Source organism: Coffea eugenioides, chromosome 1 (assembly GCF_003713205.1).
Source record: "Coffea eugenioides isolate CCC68of chromosome 1, Ceug_1.0, whole genome shotgun sequence".
Classification (NCBI taxonomy): Eukaryota; Viridiplantae; Streptophyta; class Magnoliopsida; order Gentianales; family Rubiaceae; genus Coffea; species Coffea eugenioides.
In genome coordinates, this window is record NC_040035.1 from 40,214,891 (window position 1) to 40,225,837 (window position 10,947).

Below are 10,947 nucleotides of genomic sequence, written 5' to 3' on the forward strand. Positions count from 1 at the left end.
ATCACCATCATTCATGTTTATCTTATCGTTCAAATTCAGTGCACTCTCATCTAATACAATCAGAGGAGCAACATTACTTATTTTCACATGTAGATTGATGACTCTGATTTTTCTATACATGAAAAACATGAGTCTCGCATCTTCATCACTAGACACATCCAGCATACGTGATGTACCAAGAAACTCACAACTAAGGTCTATCATAATGCTCTCATTCCCAGGTACATCATGAATTGCAGCTTCACAGACTTCATTCACAAGATGGAGAAAAGAGTAGTTGTTAGGGTTCACATTCCTAATAATTGCCTTTTCATTCTTGTAGTGCACAACTATGTCATAAGGGGCGTCAGCCATCTACAGAGAGAGAAGAAAATGCAACTTATAATACAGAGAGAAAGAAGATGAGGTAACCAACAAAGAAAAAGTAATTACCAAAATGAATGGCAAAGTTAACTAACTAATGATCAAGATATTATAATTCCTGCAAGGCAAACAACAGGCTTTGACACATGATTCAATATATTCTACCAAAATTAGCTACATCATATACAAACACTTTTACTTAAACAAATAGATATATAGTGATTATCTAATTAATCAAACAAAACGTCATCATTAACAATCTATGAGCATGAAACCAAATAATAAAATGTTAAGTTCTTTACAAAATATTGCTGTCATAGTGCTGTTTGACACCCCCAACATACAATAAATCTTGAGAGACGAAAAAAAAATTAGGGAAAAAATAATGACGTTACTTGCAACTCCTCTGAAAAGAATTGCTAATTAATTACAGTGGAAAACAAAAAGGAAGTAAAGACTTTTTAGAGAAGAAAACTAATTATACAATTAGAAAACAAGAGTAAAAGAAAGTAGAGACAAGCATGCTTACCACTAATAAGTAAAATAGAACAGTGTAACCGAATGAGAATGGATCAGAGAGAAGGAAAAGAGCGAAGTTGGGTGATAAGAATTTGATTCACGAGATCTATATATACTAGCTAGAACTATAAATCGGTAATTGCATTTAGAGAAGTTTGTTGCAGCTCAATACATGCTAGGCCATTTATTGAATTCAATTGCATATGTTAAAAGCGGACTTCAATGAATTGGAACCTTTAACACTTTAGTCCCTCAGATTATCTCAAATGAAAATTGGTTGAGTATCTATTGAGATCGGTTTCTTCTAGCAAAACTTTAAATCTTGCTATGACAATAGTATAGCATTCAGAGAATATAGAATTCTAATTAAGTCAAGAATGCCATGAACCAATATGAATTGAACTGAAAATTCTTCTAATCAGTAAACACCGAATCCTATATTCTTTTGGGAAATTAAAGGAAAATAATCCGAGACATAGAAGAGGGACACAAATTTCTTAGAGTTCCTAATATGTCTGTGTTTGTCCACACACCAGTGTGAATGCATGAGACAAGCTTTCGAAGAGAGAGATTCAGAAGATACCACTAGAAACAAAAATAATCAAGACCTTTAACACTTTAGTGGACTTCAATGAATTGGAACCTTTTAACACTTTAGTCCCTCAAATTATCTCAAATGGAAATTGGTTGAGAATCTATTGAGCTCAGTTTCTTTTAGGAAACCCTTTTACCTTGTTATGACAATAGTATAGCATTCAGAGAATATAGAATTCTAATTAAGACAAGAATGCCATGAACCAATATGAATTGAGCTGAAAATTCTTCCAATCAGTAAACACACAATCCTGTATTCTATTATGAAATAAAGGGAAAATAGTCCAAGCCATAGAAGAGGGACACAAATTTCTTACTGTGTTCGTCCGCACGCCAGTGTGAATGCGTGAGATAAGCTTTCAAAGAGAGAGATTCAGAAGATAACACTAGAAACAAAAATAATCAAGACCTTTAACACTTTAGTGGACTTCAATGACTTGGAACCTTTTAACACTTTAGTCCCTCAAATTATCTAAAATGGAAATTGGTTGAGAATCTATTGAGCTCAGTTTCTTTTAGCAAACCCTTTTACCTTGTTATGACAATGGTATAGCATTCAGAGAATATAGAATTCTAATTAAGTCAAGAATGCCATGAAACAATTTGAATCGATCTAAACATTCTTCCTATCAGCAAACACACAATCCTGTATTCTATTGTGAAACTAAAGGAAAATAATCTGAGACATTGAAGAGGGGACACAAATTTCTTAAGAGGTTCCATAAATATATCTGTGTATATCCCACACTAGTGTGAATGCAAGAGATAAGGTTTGAAAGAGCGAGATTTTCAAGATATCACTAGAAACAAAAATAATCAAGACCATGATATAGTAGAAATACTTTGTTGATTAATTAATTGAACAATTTTAACTTTTTGTTAATGGCACTTGGGTCAAAATTTTGAAAGGCCCATAAAAAAGTGGAAATTTTTATGGTTCAAACTATACATCTGAATAAAATAGTAATAGAGTAAAAATCCAGAATGGCAATTTTCTGGATCACAAATATTCATGGCCATCAAAATTTGTAGAAAAGCTCTAAATGGAGTTATTCTATTCCTAACTCCACCAACCTTCAAACAAACACCTAGTTAATAAACTACCATGTCAATTAGAGATACAGATGACTAAGTAAGAAACATAGTTGTTAAAAGTGAGCTGGATCCCCAAATAGTCCAGTGTTATGTTTGTGCATAGTATACGGACACCAATAGTGCTCGCTAATTATGCTATACCACCTACAGCCAAATAGCTTGCCTCCTAAAGTTTTGGAGATGTCTAATCTGGGCCATTTGAGTGTTGTGGATCTTTAGTCTAACAAGTAAATCAACTGGCTGTACATCTTCTGTTGTAACCTGTGAAACCCAATTCCAGACAAAAAGGGGAAAAGGGGCAAATGTGCACCAAACCTAGGACAAAAAACAGAGCTTTCTAGCAACACTCCTCTCTCATTTTTTACCATAGGTCTCTCTCTTCGACCTCTGCTTATGTAGGTAATATCTCTCTTCCTCTTTTCTTTAATTCAGCAGTTTGCCTCATCGATGAACAGGATGAGTTTAAAAATATGATGATAAAAAGGAAGAGGAAGATGTTGAGTGTTATAAATAAAATGAAGATAAAGACAACTTAATAGGAGATAAATTAAATGACTATCACTCTTGTCTAGGATGCTGGAAGCATATCATTGCTTATCATAATGTGATTCTCCATATAATTAATTTACATTTGTGATGCTAACATGTCTTCAAATTGGTTTCCTTTTATGCTTAAGAGCATTGATAGATTCATCAAGTACATTGGATAGACAACAAGAATATAGTGCTTTTATTGCAGAATTACTACATATAATTCAGATTTAGCGCATTGTGCACTTACCTTTAATGTAGGACAAACCATGCAATGCACTATGCATTATAGCTCCATGGGACCTCTGCCATACGGACCATTAAGAATACATGTAAGAATGCTTCAAAAGATTTCATTTTTATCCTTCTTTTGTTCTCTAGAATACATTTTTTGAGTTCTTACCAAGGAACTTCGTGTTTGAACTATAAACGAGGGCAAAGAAGATGCACATTTGAACACAATGTATTAACTATGGGTAGAAATAGAAGATAGTCACGTTAAAATAGTTAATTTACTTGCTTTCTTGAACAAATATATACAGAAATTACCAAAGTGAAGCAACCATCAGACAGCATGATAGCATCAATCAGGTAAAATATGTATTAGCTAGAAATAAAAGAGTTCCATTGTTCTACCTAAGACACAATAGAAGTAAAAAAGCAAAGTAGAACAAAAAACTTCAATTGATGCAAGCTCTATGGTTGCAAAAAAAGAAAATTAGTGAAAAGCTAATCCTATATTAATATATTGCTTTCTGAGCAATAACTCTCCTTTGAATTAATTTAGTTTTACATCATAAACAATAAAAGCAGATCATACACAATAAAATCAGTTCATAAACATTTGGCAAATAATGTGAGTGTAGATAACTAAGTGGTATTGGAGGGAGATCAGTAAAACAAAAATAATTCAGCAGATGAAAATTAGAAAAGCCCTTGTTACCTCATTGATTCCAGTCCCTTTGAACTCCATGAACAGCATCAGGGAGAAACTAAGCTTTCAACAAACACATATGCTCCATAAAGATCTTTATTAAAGTTACTAAACCGAGAATACTTGAGTGAATTCTGATTTGGATCATAAACTCCCAACTTTGGGCTTGGCCAAGTCACAAATAAAAGTTGACCATCCTCCGATAAGATCAAAGGCATACTCAATAAATTACTATCAGGATCTTGAAAACAAGAAATCACAACCATTTTAGTCCAAGATTCTTTCACTCCATATTCCTTCATAATCCACAGATTCACCTGATTGCCTCTGCAACAAACCAATAATGAAAGGCATCCTTCTAATGTTCCTAAATTCCAGTTATCATAATTATTAACCTCTTCAGGGAGTTCTATCTCTTTAAAAATGTCATTCACCAAATCAAAACCAACAATTTTCCGCTCAAAAGTTATATTCCAAGCAGCACGACTTAGAAGATCATAATGAGTAAAGTGGAATATCCCATTCACATAATAACAGCCCTGCTCAATCAAACAGTACTTAAGATCCTCAATCTTCTTCCAAGAATCTGTCTTCCGGCTATAAACCTTAGCCAGAGTCTCATGCTGCATACCAGCATAGAAAACACAGGAAAGTACAAGTACCTTAAAATCATCATTAGACTCATCATAACCAATCCCACATGACAAGCAAGAATAAGCGGAAAACTTATGCTCCATTTTAATTCCAAAATCAGGCAACTTTCTATATTTTCTTGTAGCTGGATTCCACAACAACATAATTTCTTCATCAACCATGATCAAAACCAACCCATAACAAGAACCCACAATTTTAAATGTACTAAAGCCGTAGCGTTCTGCAGGAAAACTAATAACGCAGTTGTTGGTTACCTCAATTTTGTCGGGTACCGCACAGGAAAAAGCACTGTGAAGGGAACACTCAAACTGCCCGAGCCTAAGGTTGAGCCCGAGCCTCATACTAATTTGCCTCTCAACCTTAACGAACACGATCCTGCGATGCTCGTTTTCCTTGTCTTCCGTCAATCTTTTGTGATGGGATTTAACGAGATCGGGGCTAGAGATCAAGGAATGCCAAGATGTCGAAACGCAGCTGAGCCTCATCAGGGATCTGACCGGAAGCCTCGTGAATATTTCAAGCAAAATATCATCAGGAATACTGCTGATAATTGGCTGGAATTGGGATTCGGTGCAGAGCTTGTTTTTCTTTTCTTGGGTTCTTTCTCGCATTTTTTAAGTAGTTTTTGGGGAATGACGTATTGAAATTTGAAGGGCGAGCCGGAGTGGGGAGACACAGGGTTTAGTGTTTACGGTGGGATGCTGACACCTTTCGGAGATACTGAAGAAGAATATAAAAACAAAAATGTAGGAATCTAACCCACGGGATAAAACAAAAGGATAATTTCAGAAACCTCCCCTGAGGTTTCTGACAGTCTCACTCACCTCCCTAAACTTTGCAAAATATCAGATACCTCCCCTGAACTTATAGTTGGAGTGACAAGATCAGCCCATGTCAGAAAAATGAGGATTAAAAAAATATTTTGAGGAGTGAGATGATATTTGTGTTCCATATATGCCCTTTTTGCTTATCCACAACTTGAGCTAAAGCAAAAGCAAAAAAATAATAATAATAATAAGTTGAACCAGATAGAGATAAATGCAGATGGCCTCTTCAAGCAATATTACAATGCTATTTATATTTTTTTTGTTTTAGCTATTAGACATTTATTTAGCTAATATGATCATTCAATTAATTGAAACATATTTCTGGTGATATAAAAAAATGTATAGTTTTATAATTTGAGTGATTAAAAGTATAAATTTTTATTAGTTAAGTCATAAAAAAAATATTTGAGTGATTAAAAGTATAAATTTTTACTAGTTAAGTCACAAAAAAATTTCACCATTTGGTTAAATGAGTGAATGGCAATTGCAGTTAAATAAATAGTGTAACGATCAAATAACCAAATTCTCAATAGTTTAATAACTCTTTTTGCGATTTTCTCTGTGGAAAATGAAATGAAGTAGCAAAATACTTCATTTCATTTAGTGCTAGATACTTTAGTTGTGATTTTTTTTTAAAAAAAAAAATTAGTTCACACTGTAGTTAGTCGAATTTATTCAACAAGCTTTGTTTGAATACCAGAATTTAGGTAGATCCGATTTTCAAAAAATTCAATAACCCAAATCGTGTCGCATCACTTTATGAGATGATGTAATATACAATTTACGTCATTGAATTTTTGAAAACCAAATTTACCCAAATATAAGTAATGAATTACACTAGATAATTGTCTTACAAAAAAAAACATGAAATACATGACTTTAGAGAAAGGTAACACTAGTGCTAAACTCTTCATTGGTGATTGTACTACGAATAAAAAGTGTAAAGTGGAATAGAAGGTATATCATAAGTTATATCAAAAAGTTATATCTCTATTACTCATTTAACTAATTCTGTCAAAATAGCTTCAAAATATATCATAAGTTATGAGGGTATATCTGTCAATTCATCATCAATGATATCACAAATAGGGCCCAATAATCTGACAAGGGAGGTATCTGATATTTTGCAAAGTTCAGGGGAGGTGAGTGAGACTGTCAGAAACCTCAGGGGAGGTTTATGAAATTATCCCTAAAACAAATCAAGACAAATATCAAAGTCAAAGAAATAAGCATGACAGCGGAAATGACAACCAAAGGAAAAAATAACGACAAGAGACGGAAACAAGCAGAGCTCTAGGAGGCACCAGTCAATCATATTCTTCTCAACTCACGGCGCGCTAAACAAGACTACCAGTAGTGGTGTATATAGATCAGCTAGTTTCCTGAAACTTAGCTTCAATCTTTTATACAATTGGACTAGGACTTAAAAACACTACCGACATAACTAAGAAACCAACTGTAACTAAGAAACCAGAACCAATCACATAGGTATTAACAAATAAAAATAATTTTGATTTAACTCCAACATTGCCTCCCTTAAATTAAGGTCTTCAAATTTCACCATGCCGAGCATCGTCTTCAATTTCTTGAACATCTCCAACTTGAGCGGCTTTGTCAAATGTCAGCAACTTGATCTTCACTTCTGCAATAATCAATAGCAATTTCTTGCTCTTGAACCAACTCTCGAATAAAATGATATTTGATGTCAATATGTTTGCTGCGTCCATGAAAAACTGGATTTTTTGTCAACTCAATAGCAGACATGCTATCACAAATTATTTTGGTAGGACCATCTTGCTTGCGTTGTAAGAATCCAAGCATTCTCCACAACCAAAGTGCTTGAGTAGTACTACTTGTAGCCACCATGTACTCTGCTTCTACTGTGGACAAAGCAACCACTTGTTGTTTATTTCACATTCTTCCCTCCTTAAGAAAATTTCGTCCTTGAAATTTCACACTTTTAATCGTAAAAAGTTCCGAGTATTCTTTCCGTATTTTATCTTCTATTTCCACATCATTTCGTCTAATCATTCATGTTTTCCACAAAACCTTGACAAAAGAAATTTGGTCTTAGCATTTTCTCCTTTCCAATTTAAGTGTTGTATCGACTACTTCCCCAAGTATATAAAATTCCCCAAGTATATAAAATTCAACTACTTTAATTTACACTTCAACTGTAACCCAGAAACACATTCACTCCATATATATCATTACTACTAAGCAATTCATGATTAATTAAATTATGCCACATAACAAGGTCAATTACAACATATATCAAGCTCAAGTACACTTTAATATGAAGTCAAACAAGTCTTTAGTATAAGTACATTCAGTATCCATAAAAATACGACAAAGTTCCAACTCAATCATCCATACAAAAGTTTTAATCAAGTGATTTATTGGGTCAGTCCATAATAGAGCTGGCAGATCCAGTCTCTTTAGTTGGTTCAACTTTATTTTCAACCCTAAGAGCTTTTTCTTTTGGGTTTTTTCCTATCCAAATTCATTCCCACAACCTCTTCAATCACGACCTACATTCTGCCAAAATCCCTTCAATTTTGTCCATTGCCTATCTTGGTACCCTAATAAGGCGGTCCTTAGTCTCCTGCAACTGATCATGTATTACGTTAGTTCACTCTTGCTCCTCTATCACATTAGTTTACAGCTCTAGAATCCTTACTTGAACTATTATTTCACTTAAATTTCAAGTCTGAAAACCACATTTTTAGGCAATAGATAGTTTATAATTCATTTACTATTGAAAGGCTAGTAAAGTTATTCACCTTAAGATGGGGGGTTTGCACTAATCTTCAATATCTCACTACTGCTTCTTTACCTTTAGCTCTCAAAAACTAGCCTTAGTTCGATTCTCCTTCCCCAAATTTAATCATGATTCCTATTTACATCATAATGCAATATACTAACTCCTGCCAATTTGCAAATACACCAATGTATAAATATTTAGTACTCGGATACAAGAATCCGAAAATAGGATAATTCACAACTCAAGTCAACCGGTCCCAAGAGTAAATCATCCATATTTGAGATTCCTACCCGATGTACATATCTAGACCAAGAGAATACACTAGATCCCAAATAAAATACATAACCAGAAATGCTCCTCCTTTGTATTGTGTCACCAGCCCAATCACTGTTTGTATATCCAACAAGGTTGCTACCATGTGAAGATGAATAAAATATACCGTCAGATTACGTACCTTGAATGTATCTCAAAATTTTCTTAGCAGCTTGCAAGTGAGACTAGCGTGGAGATTCCATGAATCTACTAATGAAACCAACTCCATAAGTGATGTCAGGCCTCGTAGAAGTTAAATACCTAAGACTCCCCATCAACCCCCTAAAATAAGTAGCATCAACAAAATCACTAGTACCATCTTTGGTTAATTTCAATATTTCTTCAACCGGGGTCGTCATTGGTTTAGCCACATTCATCTTAAACTTTTTCAAAATATCACCTGCATATTTCTTTTGGAAAATGAAAATTCCACCAGCCAACTGACGAACCTCAATACCATGAAAATAAGACATCAATCCCAAATCTGTCATCTCAAATTGATTAATCATGGCCTCCCTGAATTCAAAAATTAGTTTGGAACTGTTGCCTGTAAATATTAAGTCATCCACATACAAGCATACAATAAGAACATCTCTTTCAGGGTTGAATTTGATGTACAAAGTATGCTCATATGGACATCTCAGAAAATCATGCTCAACAAAATAAGTATCAATATGAGTGTACCAAGCTCTAGGAGCTTGTTTCAAACCATATAATGCCTTTTTCAATCTATATACTTTGTCTTCTTAACCCTTTCTAACATAACCTGCAGGCTGCTCAACATATATCTCTTCTTCAAGAAAACCATTTAAAAATGCGGATTTCACATCCATTTGATGAATTTTCCAGCAATTATTTGCAGCGAGTGATATATATATATAATCATACGAATCGTATCAAGCCTGGTAACTGATGCAAAAATTTCAAAATAATCAATATCTGCTTTCTGCTTATAGTCTTTGACAACCAATCTCGCTTTGAAACGATCCACCTCTCCTGTTGGCTTATACTTGGTCTTATATACCCATTTCACTCCAATTGACTTTTTTTGAGGTGGGATAGTGGTCAACTCCCATGTATCAATTTTCTCAAATGGCATGAATTTTTTCATCTATTGTACGAACCCAACGATCATCTTTGACAGCTTCTTCAAATGAGACAGAATCACAATCTATAAAAAGAGCAAAATTCACAATTGTTTCATCAGTTAAATCATCATCTTTGCCAACAACATAATCATCAAATCGAGCTAGCATGCGGTGTTCTCTCTGTGGTAGGCTAGATGTCTCAACCTGAATAGTAGAAGTTGAGGGATCACCATAAGAGTGCACAACTTGCTCCACCACTTGCTTACTAGCACTTGGTCCCATAATGGGAGAAATGGATGGATATTTTGGCGATGTCTCAGGATCTTTTCTAGACCAATCCCAGATTCCATGTTCATCAAAAGTTACATCTCTGCTAACAATCACATTTCTTGTGTTTGGATTGAATAACTTATACTTCTTAGTCTCATGATTATATCCAATAAAAATACACTTATCTGCTTTATCATCCAATTTCTTTCTCAAATGATCTGGAACATGCGCATACGCAAGACAGCCAAATACCTTGAAGTGAGAAATATCCGGTTTCATACTAGTCCAAATTATTTGTGGAGTCTTTCCAAAATTACATCTAGTAGGACACCTGTTCAAAACATAAATAGCACAAGATATTGCTTCTGCCCAAAGGGATTTAGGAATACCTTTGGATTACATCATAGATCTCACCATGTCCATCACAGTCCTATTCTTTCTTTCTGCCACACCATTTTGCCGAGGTGTATATCTGGTTGTCATTTGATGTTTTATACCACTTTCCACCAAATAGTCATCACAAACAAGATACTCAGTGCCTCTATCAGTTCTCAAAATTTTAATAAAGTAGCCACTCTACTTCTCTACATAATATTTGAACTTTTTAAACACATCACATGCATCAGATTTATTTCTTAAAAAATACACCCATGCCTTCCTACTGAAATCATGAATGAAGGTAATAAAATACTTACTACCACCATTGGAAGGAACTTCAACTGAGCATAAATTTGAATGAATCAATTCAAGCGGTCGATGGGCTCTCCAAGCCTTGCTTTTTGGAAAAGGATCCCTGTGTTTCTTTCCCAAAATACAAGACTCACACTTGTTATCAGGAAACTCAACAGAAAGCAACCCAATAACTAATTTCTTTCTTTCAAGAAATTTCAAACTCCCAAAATTCAAATGCCCAAAACTCATATGCCATAACCAAGAATCATCACAAGTCATGGAATTACAATAAGGTAAATCACCACAGTTAAGAGAAAGAGGCCA

The 10,947-nt window shown here is 34.3% G+C and overlaps 1 protein-coding gene across 2 annotated transcripts; it reads right to left on the reverse strand.

The window, feature by feature from the left end:
* Positions 1-278: 278 nt before the first annotated feature.
* Positions 279-5,352, reverse strand: LOC113782291 (F-box/kelch-repeat protein At3g23880-like). Of its 2 annotated transcripts, XR_003469801.1 has the most exons (3): positions 4,046-5,352; positions 3,353-3,407; positions 279-354 (listed from the first exon to the last, which is right to left on the reverse strand). XR_003469801.1 is itself a non-coding variant. In XM_027328185.1 (2 exons), exon 1 carries the CDS (start codon positions 5,299-5,301, stop codon positions 4,084-4,086), a length of 1,218 nt encoding a protein of 405 aa, XP_027183986.1. In that variant the 5' UTR covers positions 5,302-5,352; the 3' UTR covers positions 289-354; positions 4,046-4,083. The 2 variants fall into 2 exon arrangements, 1 of the variants encoding a protein (XP_027183986.1); XM_027328185.1 differs by lacking the exon at positions 3,353-3,407 and having other exon boundaries at positions 289-354.
* Between the last annotated feature and the right edge of the window lie 5,595 nt (positions 5,353-10,947).

Bases quoted from the DNA above. Each gene is read 5' to 3' on its own strand.
- LOC113782291 (XM_027328185.1), bottom strand. From the start codon at position 5,301: ATGCGAGAAAGAACCCAAGAAAAGAAAAACAAGCTCTGCACCGAATCC.